Source organism: Acipenser ruthenus, chromosome 10 (assembly GCF_902713425.1).
Source record: "Acipenser ruthenus chromosome 10, fAciRut3.2 maternal haplotype, whole genome shotgun sequence".
Lineage (NCBI taxonomy): Eukaryota > Metazoa > Chordata > Actinopteri > Acipenseriformes > Acipenseridae > Acipenser > Acipenser ruthenus.
Genome location: NC_081198.1, coordinates 24699969 through 24719151, shown reverse-complemented (window position 1 = coordinate 24719151; position 19183 = coordinate 24699969). Strand labels below are relative to the sequence as shown.

Sequence of the window (19183 nt, the reverse complement as noted above, 5' to 3'; positions counted from 1 at the left end):
CGTATCTCTCTTGGAAGTGCAAGAACTTTGATTTAAAGGCACAGAGGCCTTGTGGCAGAGTGGTGAATACGTGCAGGTGAGTGCAGTGCAGAGTAATCACACAAACAACGTTTGGTACAGGTGCAAGGGTGTTTATTTTATTCAGAAAATGTCCAGAGCCTTAAGGCAAACCTGCAAATAATAACACTGTAGGAAGTGGTACAGCGGCGTGTATCACTCCGTTTAATAATCCAACGGGTTTGACCCGTAACCCAAAAAAAGTCCAGTTTCGTCATCCACATAAAACACAAAAACACAGACACAGTTTTGACAGTGCGTGATTAAGTGCTAGTGGTGAAAACAAAGACAGTTCAGACAGTGCAAAGCGTGAATGGTGAAGTCCGGTTTTGTTGCTGGCCTGCGGCTGCAGCTCCGGATCGTGATCAGTATCCTTCAGTGGCTAGACAATACACAAGACACACAGAGGTTAGACACAGACACGAAAACACTCACAGTTCTTCACGCTACGGGCTCCTTCTTGGTTAGTTTGTTTAACCATATACAAAGGAACAGATCACTCAAGCCATGCCCCCTATTTATACCCTCGCCCATGACCCCGAGGTTAACGAGCGCATCCGCTCCTCCAGTCCTCGGATGCCACGCCGCTTACCGTCTGGGTCACTGAGCTCGGGTGCCATAGCTCCGCCCCTTTCCGAACTGACCGACTTCCATCTACCCTACGGAATAAATTGTTGTGCCATTTCATTAAGGGTACTCTGTTCCTCGTGCACCGTGCCCTCACAGGTCGAGAGGGAGATCTAACACTAAGACTCATTCGATCTCTGTCACATATCCCACCGCTCAGAGTGGAGCCGAAGGAACACTCGGCTAAACCTACCTTTCCCATTACTCCCCCCTCCCGGGAAAAATAATCAGCATTTTGGTGGTCTTTCCCCGCACGGTGTACCATATGGTACATGAAGGGCTGCAATGCCAGATACCACCGAGTTATCCGGGCATTGCTGTCCTTCATTGTGCTTAACCACTTGAGTGGGGCGTGGTCAGTGACAAGATCAAATGAGTGTCCCAGCAGGTAGTATCTTAAAGAGTGAGTAGCCCATTTCATGGCCAAACACTCTTTTTCGACGACGGAGTAGTTGCGCTCCCGAGGGAGCATTTTTTTACTTATGTACAGAACAGGGTGTTCTACTCCGCCTACCATTTGAGACAGGACTGCACCCAAACCGACATCCGAAGCATCGGTGTGGAGGATGAATCTCTTAGTGAAGTCTGGAGTGATGAGAGCAGGGGCCTGGCAAAGTCTCTGCTTAACAGTATTAAACGCCCCCTGACATTCTTTTGACCATTTAATTGAATTTGGTGCGCTCTTTTTGGTGAGGTCAACTAAGGGATTAACCACTGTGGCATACTCGGGGATAAAGCGGCGGTAATAACCGGCTAACCCCAGTAGCGACCTCACTTGAGCCTTGGTTTTGGGGATTGCCGCGTCTACCAAGGCCTGGACCTTGGAGACAACGGGTTTCACCCTGCCATTCCCCATTACAAATCCCAAATATTGTGTTTCTTCTTTGGCAAACGCACATTTTTGCAAGTTAGCTGTCAGCCGGGCTGCCCTTAGAGACTGAAGGACGGCTGTGATCCTAGCCAAATGCTCTCGCCAGGTGGAGCTGTAAATGACCACATCATCAATATACGCTGCCGCATATTCACGATGTGGGTGTAAAACCTGGTCCATCAGTCTCTGAAAGGCAGCAGGCGCAACATGTAACCCAAACGGCATGGTTGTAAAATGAAACAGCCCCTCTGGTGTTGAAAATGCGGTTTTCTCTCTAGAACTACGAGTTAACGGGATCTGCCAATATCCCTTCGTCAGATCCAGAGTGGAGATAAACCTCGCCGTCCCCAGTCTATCTAGAAGTTCGTCGACCCGAGGCATGGGATACGCATCAAACTTGGCAATAGCGTTTACCTTGCGGAAATCAACGCAGAAGCGGTTGGTGCCGTCCTTTTTGGTATCACAATTGGACTGCACCACTCGCTCCTGGAAGGCTCAATCACCCCAAGTTCGAGCATGTCCCATACCTCTTTGCGAACGCCACTCCGTCGACTTCCCGGGATCCGGTAAGGTCTCTCTCGCACTGTGACACCTGGGGGAGAGATAATGTCATATTCAGCAAGGTTAGTTCTACCGGGCGTGTTAGAAAAAACATCGCTAAATTCCTCAATTAACCTGCGTAGTTCACGTTGCTGATCAGGAAGTAACTGTTCCCCCATCGAAATGTTCTTTGTGCCAGAGGGTTCTGGCTCGGGCCCTAAATCATCCTCTATATTGCCTGGGGCTATGAATAAAACCTCTCTTGCCTGCCAGGGCTTTAATAAATTTATGTGATAAATTTATTTTTTATTACGGCGATCGGGCTGTCTAATTTCGTAATTCACCTTTCCTATAGCCCGAATCACCTCATATGGCCCTTGCCATTTAGCACATAGTTTGGATTCCGATGAGGGAAGTAGCAGCATTACCTTGTTTCCAGGCCGAAAAGTTCGGATTAATGCATTTTGATTGTAATGCTGCTGTTGTCGATGCTGAGCCGATCTGAGATTGTCTTGGGCCAAACGACCGACCAAATCTAGGCGATCTCTAATTAGGAGCACATGCTGCACTACATTTTTGGACGAGCCTTTGTGCTCCTCCCACCCCTCTCTCAACAGATCGAGAATGCCGTGAGGCTGTCGGCCGTACAAGAGCTCAAAGGGGGAGAACCCTGTCGAACTCTCTGGCACCTCTCTCACTGCAAAAAGGAGGTAAGGAAGAAGCGATGCCCAATGTTTTTGCTCTTGATTCACAAATCGTCTCAGCATCGCCTTTAGAGTCTGATTGAAACGTTCCACCAATCCGTCCGTCTGTGGATGATAAACCGACGTTCTGATGGGACGTATTTTTAGTAATTTATATACCTGCTGTAGCGTATTTGACAAGAAATTAGTTCCATGATCAGTCAATATCTCGGTGGGGATCCCTACTCTTGCCATAATCTGCACTAGTTCTTTGGCTATCGCAGCAGCACTAGTGGACCTCAATGGAACTGCCTCCGGGTATCGCGTTGCGTAATCTACCACCACTAAGATATGCGTATACCCGGAGTCAGAAGGTAGCAAAGGGCCGACTATGTCCACTGCGATGCGTTCAAAGGGGGTGGAAATAATCGGCAGTGGGACCAAAGGGGCGGGGCGCACTCGACCCGGCGCTACTCGCTGGCAGTCTGGGCATGTGGCTACATATTTCGACACTTCCTTATAAAGACCTGGCCAAAAGAATCGAGCCAATATCCGTTCCCTTGTCTTGTCAACTCCGAGGTGCCGCGCAAAAGGGATATCATGCGCCAGCCTCATGACCTCCAGTCGACAAGACGGGGGAACCAATAATTGTGTTACAGGATGTCCTGTGCCCGCGGCCAGGTTTACCCTATATAGTAATTGCCCCTTGATAATGAAGTGTGGAAATACTAGTGCCCCAGCGCCTTCAACATCCTTACCTTCAATGGACCGGACCTGTCCCCAAATGTGCACCAGTGCTGGGTCATTTTCCTGCTCCCACACTAGGTTCACATTTGAGTGCCACATGTCCGGTATATTGAGCGGGGCGGGAGTAACATCTGCCCTTGATGGCCCAGTAACCTCGCCCTCTCGGTCACACTGCGTTCCGACCCCCTTTGACTGACGTTTTTCACCGTTATAACAGGCTCCCACCAGCCCCCAGCCTTGTCTCATTAACGCTCCCTCCCATTTCCGCAGCCTTCTCTCTTTGTTTGTTTTTTTCGGCCGGAACAGAGGAGAGAACATTTCCGCTTGAAAGGGAAAAACATTACCAATCATTTCCCCTTCTACTTTTTCTGCCACATTTGCGTGTATGGCCGGGACTGCCCTTAATTTCAACAAATCTTTATAGTTGGGCCAGTCCCGACCCAGAATAATGGGATGTGGTAGCCTTTCCGCTACCCCAACTACCAGGTAACGTTTAATCGGACCGACCGATAAATATGCTTTTACTGTGGGGTATGTTGCCGTGTCTCCATGGATACAGGAGATCGCCACCTGACCTTGTGGCTGCCACACCATACCGCCTAAGAGAGATGCTCTAATTAAGGTCTGACCACACCCTGTGTCCACTAATGCATGGGTTTTCACATTTCCAAAAATCACCTTAACAATACAAGGCCCCTCCCGACCATTTTTCCCTCGCTTACCCGCTTCAGATGCCAGATTACAGACGGCCACGTCACACTCCATCGCAGATGGGCATGACCTAGCCTGATGTCCCGGCTGGCGGCACCTAAAACAGGTAGGGGGAAAGGAGGGCACAGTATTAAATGGTCTGTTCCTCAGCACCTCTACCCCAGCTGGGGGCCAACCTTGGTCTCCATGAAGAGGAGGCAAGGTCGCCCATTGGGGTCGGTGCTCTCGGAGGTTGTTGAACCAGTCCTGGTGGTGGGGCTGGTGGAGCAGAGAGAGGAGGTGGGGCTCGGCCGCTCCGGTGAAGTGGCGGGGTGAGTAGCCCGGTCTGGGCGGATACCAGGGAGTCCTCGAAGTCCTCGGCGAGCTTGACTGCCTGTTCCAGGGTGTCGGGGTTGTGGCGCCGTATCCATCCTTGGGTCTCGGCGCCGACCACATGACAAAACTGCTCAATGACGATGGCCTCCCCCATCTGGGCAGTTGTTTTTAGCGCCGGGGTGAGCCAGTGTATCATGTGGTCACAGAGCTTCTGTGCGACCACCCTGGGGCGTACGTTCGGGGACCTCCTGTACTCCCTGAACCTCACTCGGTGCGTTTCCTCCGTAATATTAAGACGGCGGAGAATAGCCAGTTTTACCAGGTCATATTGAGCAGCGTCGTCATCCCCCATCGCCTGGTAGGCTGCCTGCGCTTCCCCAATCAGGCAGGGTCCCAGCTGGCTTGCCCAGAACTGTCGGGGCCATGACGCGGTGGTAGCCAGCCGCTCAAATGCCACCAGGTATGCTTCTGGATCATCATCCGCCGTCATTTTGTGCGTCCTCGCTTTGGGCGCTATGAAGCTGCATTCTGCTGATGCTGTGGGAGGTATCGTCAGCCCGACCCTCTCGATCAGCGCGGTGTACCTCTCCTCTCTCCGTCTCTCCTCCACCTCCCGTCTGCTGACCAGCTGCTCCAGCAGCGCCAACAGTGTTGCGTAATCCATATCCCACTCTGACACCACGTGTGGCAGAGTGGTGAATACGTGCAGGTGAGTGCAGTGCAGAGTAATCACACAAACAACGTTTGGTACAGGTGCAAGGGTGTTTATTTTATTCAGAAAATGTCCAGAGCCTTAAGGCAAACCTGCAAATAATAGCACTGTAGGAAGTGGTACAGCGGCGTGTATCACTCCGTTTTATAATCCAACGGGTTTGACCCGTAACCCAAAAAAAGTCCTGTTTCGTCACCCACATAAAACACAAAAACACAGACACAGTTTTGACAGTGCGTGATTATAGTGCTAGTGGTGAAAACAAAGACAGTTCAGACAGTGCAAAGCGTGAATGGTGAAGTCCGGTTTTGTTGCTGGCCTGCGGCTGCAGCTTCGGATCGTGATCAGTATCCTTCAGTGACTAGACAATACACAAGACACACAGAGGTTAGACACAGACACGAAAACACTCACAGTTCTTCACGCTACGGGCTCCTTTTTGGTTAGTTTGTTTAACCATATACAAAGGAACAGATCACTCAAGCCATGCCCCCTATTTATACCCTCGCCCATAACCCCGAGGTTAACGAGCGCATCCGCTCCTCCAGTCCTCGGATGCCACGCCGCTTACCGTCTGGGTCACTGAGCTCGGGTGCCATAGCTCCGCCCCTTTCCGAACTGACCGACTTCCATCTACCCTACGGAATAAATTGTTGTGCCATTTCATTAAGGGTACTCTGTTCCTCGTGCACCGTGCCCTCACAGGTCGAGAGGGAGATCTAACACTAAGACTCATTCGATCTCTGTCACAGGCCTGTTTTTGTTGTTTTCTTATTGACACATTCATAAAGAGTTATTCATTTTATTTTACTTCAAAGCCTTGTCTGTCTGTTCATTGGGAATCACCTTTAATCTTCACGAAGCCTGAAACGTCTGCGTAACAGTAAATATTAAATATTAGAATTAAATATTTCCACATCTTGTCAAGCTGTTAAAGGATACATAAGGACCTTTTTATTTTATTGTGTTACATGTTCCCATGTGTTGCTACAACTGCTTACGTAAGGTGTGTGTATTGTTTTATTTTATTTATTTTTTTACATTTTGACCACTTTTTTTAAACTTTTAAATTGCATTCCCACATTGACTTCTCAGAACCACATTTCCCATAATTCTCCTGCTCACTGGTAAATCCATCTCAGTTACACATGTAACACAATAAAATAAAAAGGTTCTTATGTACCTTTTAAGCTGACATAAATTATGGCCAAATCGCTATACTCATAACCAGCAGAATAAATCTTACTGTCGTGCACTTTCATCTGCTACGTAGGTCTCAAATGTGTAGGTTTTAAGAAAACGAGTTATTAAAAACAGCAGGTTTTTTTTAAAACATGGCACCTGCTACTACACTGGGTAAATGGAAGTTCTAGGTTTGGTTTCCAGGGTATCTGTCACTTCCTATGTCATTTCACCTAGGCTGTGTCTTTAGGGTGAATCTTACTGGCTGACAGGCATATCAATCATTCGTTGAAGCAGCTGGTTGGTTACTGACAGGAAAGAAAGCCCTGAAGGAGGGGGACAATTTTACTCTCTGGTGAAATGTGCAAGACTATCTGAAAGCAAGGCCTGCAAGCAAAGATACTTGAAAAAAGACAGGCTTGATAAAACATAGGCATCTTTCACAGCTATACATTTGGGTGCTGTATATTGAATGGATGTGCATGGTGTGGAAAATGTATTGAATTATTTTCTGAGCTACAATCAATTGTAAGGATTTGGCCCAAGCAAAAGTAATTAAGAAATTAAAACCTAAAAATCATTTCTGCCCTGAAGTCCAAACTATTCATGATTGCTTCAGACAAAATAATTTTTAAACCTTCATTTTCATCAATAAATCAGTAGGTTTCACTACATACACCAAAGCTTACTTGTACTTGGGGTGCAGCACTTCAAAAAAGTAATTTCCTTTAGTGAGGAAGTTGGGTAGGGAACAATTTAAAGGAATTAATCTCTTATTAAAATCCTCACGCAAGCTCTGAAGAACTGGTGGGTCAATGAGCGTCCTCCAATCCTATGACCAAGCCAATTAATATTTCTACCCAGCAGCTTTACAGAAGATGGACAAAGGTCAGCCCTGCAGGTGTCTGCTTGATTTCACTGGGTGCCTGCCTGGTCAGCAGGGTCCACTGTGTCATTGTGAGTGCCTGGCCAGCAGGGTCTACTGTGTCATTGTGAGTGCCTGGCCAGCAGGGTCCACTGTGTCATTGTGAGTGCCTGGCCAGCAGGGTCCACTGTGTCATTGTGAGTGCCTGGTCAGCAGGGTCCACTGTGTCATTGTGAGTGCCTGGCCAGCAGGGTCCACTGTGTCATTGTGAGTGCCTGGCCAGCTGGATCCACTGTGTCATTGTGAGTGCCTGGCCAGCAGGGTCCACTGTGTCATTGTGAGTGCCTGGCCAGCAGGGTCCACTGTGTCATTGTGAGTGCCTGGCCAGCAGGGTCCACTGTGTCATTGTGAGTGCCTGGCCAGCAGGGTCCACTGTGTCATTGTGAGTGCCTGGTCAGCAGGGTCCACGGTGTCATTGTGAGTGCCTGGTCAGCAGGGTCCACTGTGTCATTGTGAGTGCCTGGCCAGCAGGGTCCACTGTGTCATTGTGAGTGCCTGGCCAGCAGGGTCCACTGTGTCATTGTGAGTGCCTGGCCAGCAGGGTCGACTGTGTCATTGTGAGTGCCTGACCAGCAGGGTCCACTGTGTCATTGTGAGTGCCTGGCCAGCAGGGTCCACTGTGTCATTGTGAGTGCCTGACCAGCAGGGTCCACTGTGTCATTGTGAGTCCCTGGCCAGCAGGGTCCACTGTGTCATTGTGAGTGCCTGGCCAGCAAGGTCCACTGTGTCATTGTGAGTGCCTGGCCAGCAAGGTCCACTGTGTCATTGTGAGTGCCTGGCCAGCAGGGTCCACTGTGTCATTGTGAGTGCCTGGCCAGCAGGGTCCACTGTGTCATTGTGAGTGCCTGGTCAGTAAGGTCCACTGTGTCATTGTGAGTGCCTGGTCAACAGGGTCCACTGTGTCATTTTGAGGCAAAATAGTCCTTGCTTATTTTGTCTCTAACCCACAGGAGCACCAGAGCCAATGCAACACTTCCTGTGAATGCCAAGTGAAGATCAGCAACTTGGCCCAGCCAAGATGTAAACCTGCACTCTCCTGACTGTAGAACTTACTCTGCACAGCATGCAGCCATGCCTTTACTAGATGAGCCCCTCTGGAATCCTTCGGAAGGGAAGACTTTTTGACTGCTGCACCCTGATATTACTGCTGAGCTCTTCTCATTATCAGCTACTAAGTCGATGGCAATTTATGATGAATCCAGTTTAATAACCTTTTGGATACTATCAACTTCATCCAGACAGAATCATTGTCAGGCAGTCATTTATTTAGTTTTTTGCTAGGAATACATGCTTTAAGAGTGTCCAGGTAATAGAGAGCCAGTCTCAGTTAACTGGGGGTGTTCATTAACTCAGTCTTACAGTCTCAGTTAACTGGGGGTGTTCATTAGCTCAATCTTACAGTCTCAGTTAACTGGGGGTGTTCATTAGCTCAATCTTACAGTCTCAGTTAACTGGAGGTGTTCATTAACTCAGTCTTACAGTCTCAGTTAACTGGGGGTGTTCATTAACTTAATCTTACAGTTTCAGTTAACTGGGGGTGTTCATTAGCTCAATCTTTTATCAATTTGTATTCCCTTTTCTGAGTGCTGATTTAATCCACAGCTGTGAACCTGCAGCAAGTGTATAATTTTGGGAAAGTTGGTATTAAAATTGAATAACCTCATTCTGGGTTCATTGGGCCATGATAGCAGGTGATTACCTACTCCCGTCTCTCAGGTTAATGACTGGGAACGCCTTCCTGAACTCCCAGGATACCTCTTCCCGTCTCTCAGGTTAATGACTGGGAACGCCTTATATCCCGGCATGCACTGTGGGGAACTGCTTTAAACATGTAATTACGTGTTCTTACATCACATGTCCCTGATTGTTTTGACCTTTTTGTATTCCAGACTTGGCGAAATCAGTTTATCCCGTCCCACCTGCCTTGCCCTTGCTTTCTATGTATAGCAGACCTCGAGCAAGGGTCTACACCACTATGCCATAGAGCCAGGCCTGTCTGCATTGAGGTTATAGAGCTTTTAGCCTCATCTCACAGAAAAGGTTTGAATCCGCAATGGCAGTGCATCACACAACACGTAGACATGCTGCCAATAGGAAAGTATGTGGGGGTCAGATGTGGTCCTATTACCAGATCCCAACAGCAATCCTATCAACTGGTCCAGACTAGTGCCACCTCGTGCAGGACTACTGGTTTTGCCAGCAATAGTAAACTTGAATCAAATTTACTGTGAACTTTACAGGTTATGATATTATGAGCCATGTTTTCAGTGGAGTTACAAAACAAAATGAGGAACCACAAATGTTATTGAATTATAGTACTTAGTTGTCTGGTATTAGTAGGGTTTTTGCTTCATTGCAACTTTGTGAAATGTGTTGTCAGGTTTCACTCCTTAATGTGATAACGGGCAAATATATCCAGGTATATGAGTTGGAAGTAATGTAATTATTCAATTATATATGTATCTTTCATGTAAAGGAAGATCATAACTTCTACTAATACGGTACTGCTTTAATTTTCTTCCGTGTCCCTCCTTATTGGCACAAGTCTCCAATCATGACCCAGGGGTCTAACTATGAGTCTTTCTGATTCACTGTAAGTCCGAAAAGGCAGGTGTTGCACATGATCGACACACAGCTTGTCTACTTATTGTCTTTGATGTTCCAGCTGGTCAGAAACAACAAATCTATTGAATCTGATCTCATTAAGCAGCAAGGCCTCTTCCATTACCGTCAACGTTCTTAATTAACAGGTTTTAATGATGTTTCGGCTCAATAAATACATTCACACTTTAAAAGGTGAGTCGTTGTTTGTGCTCTCCTCAAAAATAAACACTGAAAACAAAATAACCCAGAAGTTAGTGTGTTTAAAGTAACCAGTGTTTTTCTCCTTCAAGTTGATTGAAGACCTATATGTGGCACAAGTGACAAAAAAATCTCATAAACACAGTGTGTTAGCATTAGCATTTTTATTCTTTTTTTCTGTTGCATAGGAAATGCAGAAATTGCTTCCGGTAAACGCATGTGTAATGTGAAAGGTGACAGCACTAATGGGTGAATATAAGAGCTAAACTAATCCACACCAGCTTAAAAAAGACAGATTTCAAAAAGAAAAACCTGCTGCCAAGTATGAAATGAATACCCACAGTGAAGCTGCATGAAACTTCTATCATCAGTTTGAACACACAATGAGAAGGACACGGTTACCATTTGGATTATTACAGGTGAAATAGAGGCACAAGGTTTGTTTTTCTTCATAAAATGGAATCCTATTTATATCCAAAGGAAAAACGTAATGTAATAATGAAAATGTGGGAACATTTTTATGAAACTGAAATCCTATTTCAATATTGCAATGGTCTGGTGTGCAATAGAGGTGGACATAGGTACTGGATTAAGTAACCAAATAAAATAAACCCTACCTAGCCATGCCCATAATGATTGTACTCCACAGTCCAAATCAAATTGCCTTTTACAAAGGTGGAATGCAGCAGTATCTGAAGGTAAAACCTCAGCAAGCAGACACATTGCCTTAATGTTCTGAAACCTTTTCTTTGACTTTTATCAGAGGTATAACACCTGGGTATGTGGGAGGACACTATACACACTGAGGATCCAGTGGAATGGTTCAGTGTTATTGGGCTTGTGTGGAAAGCAGTGAGTTTGACAAGCCTATTTCAAGCCATAAATGTATCAAAAAGGCCATGGCGGTTGACCATGCTTCAGCTATGGCAATAACGTGTTGGCCAACATTTGATGGCCAACATCATGATTGGGAAGTGTGTTGAGGTATACAAATGTGTGTTCACTAGAGCATTTACATCTGTATCTTAGTAGAGGGTATGTCTTTTGTTTGTGGGTTCAAAATGCTAAGGTAAAACTTAAAAGAAACTCAAGTATAGATGCTTTGGCTTGTGTCTTCTTCAGTCTACCTTCTACAGGGTTGAAAATGCCAGCTAACACTTCTTTTGAAAATGTGTATAGTCCTGATTCTAAAACATGCATTGAAAACTAAGAACAGAGAGCCGAATTCAGCACCTTCTGCTTCACTCTCTGCTGATGAGCTTCCCGAGCTATGTACCACACGCTAATGAACAGCAGCAGGGCTGGATGAGACTTAGCACATTTTATTGCTGCCTGTAATTCCAGATGACTGTCATGAGAACTTGCACCATCTTAATAGGAAACTGGGACACCCTGGGAACAGCAGGGCTGTATGGGAATGGAGCACATTGTATTGCTGCCTGTAATTCCAAGGGACTGCCATGAGAACTTGCACCATCTTCTTAATAGGAGACCGGGACACCCTGAGACTGTATACATTCAATTTCTGCAAGATCCAAATGGACAAGGAAGGCAAACCTGGACTCATATAGTATTTTAGTTTCTGGGCAGCTTGAAGACTTGATTGTAGTGTGGAGCAATCGAACACTAAGGTTCATGAAGGAACTGATAATGCTTTGATCTAACCCTACTCGTCTGCATTTCCATGTGATCTAACTGGGGATCAAACCCTGACTCCCTCCCCCCTGGCACTAACCTGGTACCAGCTCAATGGCTCGTTAACAGTCAGTGGTGTTTCTCCAATACTGCTGAACATGCATTCGCTTCCCATGACAAAGCCATTGATTGTAAGTCCATTGCTAAGCATTTTTCAGGATGGGAACCAAGAACTTGGGTTTGATGATCATTGAGGTCATTTTCTCACGGATATAAATGTAATGATGGGCAGACCCCAGTAGGGACAAGCAGAACAGGGTAGGATTTGTAAGAATGGCAAAGACTAGTCTATTGCATAATTGGCTTCTTCCAGTCGAATCAATGGTATGTCTAATACTATATCCACCCCTACAGAAAGTAATGTAAAAAAAATGTAATACTGAGTCTTTAAAATGGTATTTAAAGAAAAACACTGAAAACACACAGAAAGAACACGAGAGCTTTTGTGTTCTCAGTGAAATATCTTTAAACTGTCTGACAAAAAAGAAAAAAAAAGCTAACATAACTTTTTTTGAGTAATATTCATAATAGCTCACTAAGCAATTATGGAATAGCATGCAGAAATATATTTTATGGTTATTGTACATCAGCTATAATCAGAAGGTTCTGACAGACAGCAAAGGCTACCGGTGTAGAAACAAAAAGCAAAGCAAACAATATCCAGAATTAAGAACAGCAATATAATACAGATTTCACAGGCACTACAATTGTTGTTTTTAATATATCAGATAATATGCTGGTTTTTTTCATATAATTCGTTCTGTTCAAAAGCTGGTATCATAAACATTGACCAAAAAAGAAGGCAAAGACTGAAGATAAAAAATAAAAACATACCAAAGTTTACCATATATATATATATATATATATATATATATATATATATATATATATATATATATATATATGATAGATTAGTGCATAGTTTTCATGCAGATAAATCACTGCTATGCATTTTACAGAAAGCAGAGTCTGATGAGTCCAAATCGTCACATTATTAGTTTTGTTTCATCTTTGCCAGCTTGTATTAGCACCATGTAATGGATTTGCAGTAGAACAGTAAATATTTTTTATTACAAGATCAGGACACACTTTTTATTCATTACAGTTGAGTGCTATGAAACGGCTTCAATGTTACCTGCTTTGCAACAAAGCACCTTTTTATTATCAATGTCGATTGCATTCTTCTTCTTTTTTTAATGTGAAGAAACTTTGTTTTCTTTTTTCTAAAGAGCATGAGCTCAGCAGGTGAAGCGATCGTCGCTGTTAATGGCTGCAGAGCCGGTTCCAAAACTGTCAAATGCCTATGCATGCACTAACTTCAAGACAAATAAGCTGGCTTATTAAGTTTGTAAGTTTTCTTGAAAAGCAGACCAAAAGCAGACGCACTTTTAGGAGCCCCATAGAAATGGAACTCCTAGTGAACCTTTTAGGTGCCATTGAAGCTTTTCTTACATCCTTTTGCATCACCTTTTCAAAACAGACATGTCTTTAAATCACTTTTTGTTCCAGGGAGGCCTTCTTAATAGTTTTATTAAAGTAATACAAAATAAAACACAGGATTGTTCAAAATTAAAAGATATTTCCATAGACACAATGAAAAAGTTTGAATACTGTTTGGCATTCTAAGAAAATCACCAAGAGAAAACTGTCCTAAATATGCATTTGATTATTAATCTTTGTTTGTTCCAGATACACCCTGAAATAGAAAATTAAACATTTCTAGGCTCACAGAAAAATTCCTCTCAGCCTTTTCTCTAAGTAAAATGGCTCTTTGTTTATGAATATGCCCACATATTTTAAGTGTGCATGCAAAGGACTAGTCGGTGTGTTGGATGACAAGCCCAATGGACGGGCTGAACTGAATAAACTTGGAAGTGAACGGCCAGCAAATATTTCTGAAACCAAACCGAAACAGAGCCATGCAGAATCTTACAGGGTGTATCTGGGGTAACAACTTTGTCACAACAAAAGTGTTATTATTTTATATTCATACATCTTCAGGAAACAAAAACAAACAGAAAAAGAAAGAAAAGAAGAGAAGTATGATGCATAGTTTGCATATTCCTGGAACTGGAACCCTACGGCAGGAAGGGAAGAGATTCCGGCTTCCCTCCCTGTCTACCTTCTGTCTCTCTGTGGAAGAGGCGCTGATGTTTGCCCTTGACTAGGCTCTCTGAGTGTTTTTTCATATTTTATAAATGTTCAGGTAAATCCTTAGAACCATAATAACATTTTTACTTTCTATGTCAAGTAATGAACTGAGCATTATTATTTAGTGAGGGACCATGACTGAAAAATTGAAAGTATGACGAGTTAAACAATTAGATAATTCATTCAACTTTTCTATACTGTTGTTAAAAAAACAACGGCAGAATTTCATGAATATCAAACGTAATTAATAAAATAACACCTGTCTTTTGTGAGATTAGAGACAACATTTTTTCATAGTGTAACACTGGCAATCGATTGACTATTGCTGCCTGCTGCACTTTCAGTAAAAAGGTGTGAAAACGATTCACGGTGACTGGGAAAGAGGCAAAGGATATTGTGGTTATTAAAGGGTTTAGCTCTCATATCACTGGGCTGTGCATGACTGTAAAGTATTGTTCCCTGTCTTTCTCTGAACTTGTTTTATCAATATTTGCATTACAGAGGAACTCTGTCGTGTTGGTCAATGCCTTTTGCTTTCAGCACTGAAGTCTTCATAACCTGTGTTATTGTTTCCCCCATGGCACGACAATCATGTGCTGGTTTTCAAACCCATATTTCTTTTGAATGAATGCTGGTGGAGTTATTGGAGGGGATGGAGGCTGCAACAAAAGGGGACCTGCCAAGCACACAGATCAGACACAAAGATGGAGCCACAATTGGGTTTTACTCTCAAGTCTTTCTTGATGCTTTAAGCATTCTTTTTCAGTAAGCTGAGTTATTTTAAATTATAAATGTGTTAATTCAAGCTTTTTTTTGCATATATCACTTTGTGGTGTGCATTTCAAGTGTCATAATAATACTTGCGGCAACCATTTTGAATCCAATTTGAATACATACAAGAGAGTAATCCTGAATGAATGCTTTTTGAATCTAAAGGATTTTGCTTCAGGGTGGTCTTAATCCTAAACCAGGTCTTAAAATAACCATCAAATCTGCGAGCCAAACTGTGGTGGCATCTATACTTCTAGCTTGGTCCATATACAGTATAAATTCTATTGACCAAAACTACAGTGTTTTTGCAACAAAAGTACATATTTAGATTAATAACTAGGGAGCTGTTGTATTCTTATTAAAAGGCAAGGTCTGTCTCCAGGTGACTCACATTGAGCTGCATCGTGTGATGTGTGTGTGTGGCAGGACTTGCTTCTAGATACCATTTGTGTGTTTGTCTTGGCTTGAGAATATTGTTCTGTTTTTTTCTCTTAAGTAATACGGTGAATACAGAAAGGTAACTTAGTGTGTAATACTTTATGTCCCCTTTGCCTAAACTATGTTTTCAGCCTTTTTCTTATATAAAAACACTTTTTTCCTGCAAACTTGTTCAGAATTACCTAGCTTTAGCTTCATCAAACCAGATGCAACAAATAACCTTCAAAAAAAAAATACAGCATACTCGTAACACCCTTTTACATTTTTTTTTCTCAGTGACCTATACTTCATAAGTATAGGAATATGCTATACCATCCAAAGAAGAAAAATAATGTACTTAAATACATACATAAAAAAAAGGAAACAGGAAAGTTTTTAACTTAAATCCAGTTTCCGGAGAACAAACAAAAGCAATTCTATGAATGTGGCCTTAACACAAACAATCAGAAAATCCACAACACTTTTTTTTCTCCTCATTTTAAACAATGTTACAAAAGTCCTGCATTATAAAATAGGGCAGTTTTTAAATCAGTGTAATTAATAAAACTATACAACATACAAATTACAAGTGTGACACAGAGAGCCTTTTCTTTCATAAATCTGATTCCATTTTCCCGTCTTCACTTGTGAGCCCAGAACTACACACGCACCAACAAAATCAAAACAAACTGCCCAAACTATTGCTTAGTTATTCTTATTTAAAAAAAGGGTATAATTTTGTTTTATGTTACACATACAACCATTACTACAGATTAAAAGTACTGGCCGTACAGCAAGCTTTTGTGACAAAAAGTTGTCCGTGTGATTTGTTTTTTTATTCCCTTCACTGTGAAGCACTGGAAGCTGCTTTTTTTTAAATGATCATCATTATCATTTATTTCATATTTAGTGCACATACGTCAGAAAGTAATGCCCAATAAGTGCTAGAGGGAAGGCAAGAACAATTACCAAACAGAAACGTCACGCACGAAACAATCACACAAGATGTGAACTACAATGCAATCACATGTCAGACACCTAGGAAATAGTTCCCCGGCTTTTTTTGTTATTTTATTTTTTTATAATATATTTTTATATAGAGAGAGAAAGAATCGGTAAACAGTTTGAATAAGTTGGAAGTTTGTAAACGTGCATATAAAAATGGGCATTTTTTTTTTCTTGAATGTGGTAAGTTCAGTCTGTCAACAAAAATGGGTGTTGGATTTGAAGGAGAGGAAGTTGATTCGTTTAAGGCTTGCTTGTGACCAAAATAAAACTTGTGAGCAGGGTTCAGCTTAGTGCTTCACGTTTGGACTGTTACCCTAAGACAAGCCCTAGCTAAGCATGCATTCAACGTCACAAATTGATAAAGACAACCATCTAAAAACACACCGAACCAAGTGAAGCACCAACTTCGGTCAAAGAAAAAAAGAATGTCAAAGAAAAAAACTGACGACTAGCCAATCTCTACATGATTAAAAGCACGTATTGCATATTTCTCTGTTATGGAAAAAAATAACTAGGAAGACTCCAAATAAATGTATTTTTAAAAAATGCAGCAACATCCAAAGAATATCTATACGCTACCATCTACAGACCTCGGGGTGAAAAGCACTTGTATATACAATACCATATAACCTACTCCTATTGTATCACAACAACATCTTTTTACTCTAGCTGTTAAAAATCACAATGGCTGACATCACTTTTTTTTTTTTTTTAACTTTACAGTTTTTGTTTTCTCTCCAATTTGCTACACTATGGGGAATAAATGAAGAAAAAAAACCAAACAAGAAACAAAACAAAACTTTTCTCCACATAGGAACTTGTGCAACGAGTCAGCACATATCACTTTCTAGGGCAAGGCACATCGATGTGGAATCATTGTTTCGTGCAATTCAAAAACATAAAATTAAAAATTAAACTTTAGGGAAAAATAAAAAGGTGACGAGCAAGGTGTCTTTGAAAGACTCCTTTCTGCTCATTTGATTGTAGAGGACAGCAGTAAAAAAGCCCTTTATCTGCGGGCCAAACAAGAATAGTTTAACGGCAAATGCCTGGATTAGGATTACAATATTGTGTCATAATTCACTACATTTAATCTACATTATCTATATAAAAATGAGTCACTAACACTAGAACATGCAGATTATTTTGAGTGTAAATATATGTATAATATAGGAAAAAAAAACAGGTTTCTTTAAAAGCTGCATGCGAAGCGCCTGGACTGCTTCACTATCCGGTGGCATATCTTGTTTGGATGTTGGGTCCGCTACACTGAACAACACCTCTGTATCATGGCTGTTGTATGAGCTTCAGCACAATGTCCTTTTTTTATGAGACTCTGTTAAAGTTGTGTGTGTGTGAATTTAGCTTATGAGACAGATACTTATATTTTTAATTATGTTCTTCATTAAAAAAAATTTTAGCAATTGAATGTAGCAATTAACATAGTAAAAGCGGCAAGAGATAATTTTCTATTTTTTCCCGTTATTTTAATGGATATAAGTCGCATTATAATAATTATAAAAAAAGCATAAGAGCTTGCCTTTTTTTCGCAAAGGCTTGTGACTCTGTTTGTTTTCTCTTTTCCCCGATATTTTAGAGTCCTGGGGGTGAATGGACTTGGAAAAACAAAAACTGAATTTTCAACAATCTCTGTCTTACAAAGATATTTAGCTATCACATGAAATTGCACTTTATTCAATTCAAAATTCCACCTTTTTACCTTTTATAGTCCTTGATTTCAGTTTTTGATGTCAGTTTCTGTCAAAGCAGACCATCTTTTCCTCGTGCTGTGTGCATGTCATTTTTATGGGGCCGTGTACGATAATTGTTGAAAAACATTTTTGTAAGAACTGCAGCATGTTAAAAAAAAAACACCCCCGCTTGAGTTTGATGTATCTAAACGTTTACTTTTCCAAATGCTCAACAGTGCGGACCCACCCAAAAAAAAGATCTGTGATTTTGTTTTTTTTGTGATATGTCGTGGACAAAGCATTATGCATTGAGCTTTGTCTGCTCCTTAATATGTAATACAGGTACCAATGAATTCAGGATGCTAACGCTGTTAACTAATGTGTAATACAGGTACCAATGAATTCAGGATGCTAACGCTGTTAACTAATGTCTAATACAGGTACCAATGAATTCAGGATGCTAACACTGTTAACTAATGAAGCCAGGGCACAGATCAATGAAACAGTTAGGCTCCAGATGAATGGTGAGCTTTAGCGGGCTTCCCATTAAACTAGTTAGCCTAAATACTTCATTACTCAGCCCTATTTGAAATACTTATATATATACACACATACGGTACAGTCAAACCTGTAAGGCCACCTGTAGTAAAGGACCACCTCTTTACAATTTTGTGAGCACTCCAATGAATCCCTGTCTATATTTCCCATGTTAATCACTTGGCGGTGGTCCCTGTGAGTGGTGGTGATCAGCAGGTTTGATTGTCTGTGTGTTTATATCTATTTCACTGTGTGTATTGTTCTTGTCATCATGTTCCTGCCCCTGCTTGTTCGGTGGGTGTAGTGGTAGTGATGGCATTGGATTGGTGATCTTCTTCCCTCCTCCCCCACAGTGACATGGGCAGTCTGGGGCTTGATGCTCCCGGTCACAGCGTTAAGTTAAGGTGGTCTGTCAGGCTGGGGTGGTGGGAAGGTGTGGCTTTTAACCCAGGTACCACTGTGGAGAAGAAAAAAAAGAACATATGTAAAATGATGGCAAAACTACTTTCTTTTATATATATATTTTTTGTAATACATTTGGATTGGCTGGCCTTTCTAACCTTGTGACTGAGCCAATCCAACTCTCCCTGGCTCCCTTGACTGTATGACTCACCCTGCAATACCACACCATGTGAGCCACTCACAGACTCCCAAAATGGGTGTTCTTGACATTGAGCGAACAAAGTAAAGATTAATAAAAAGATGCTGATAATTTGGGGTATAAATACAGATTTGTATGCA

At 42.5% G+C, this 19183-nt stretch overlaps 1 protein-coding gene across 6 annotated transcripts in view; it reads right to left on the bottom strand.

The window, feature by feature from the left end:
• Positions 1–12418: 12418 nt before the first annotated feature.
• Positions 12419–19183, bottom strand: part of nfia (nuclear factor I/A) — a 425669-nt gene continuing 418904 nt past the window's right edge. For all 6 annotated transcript variants that reach the window (XM_034011610.3, XM_034011657.3, XM_034011647.3 and 3 more), the window contains one exon: positions 12419–18899. In XM_034011610.3, coding sequence (XP_033867501.1) covers positions 18885–18899 — 15 coding nt within the window. In that variant the 3' untranslated portion in view covers positions 12419–18884. The remainder of the gene's footprint in view (positions 18900–19183) is intronic.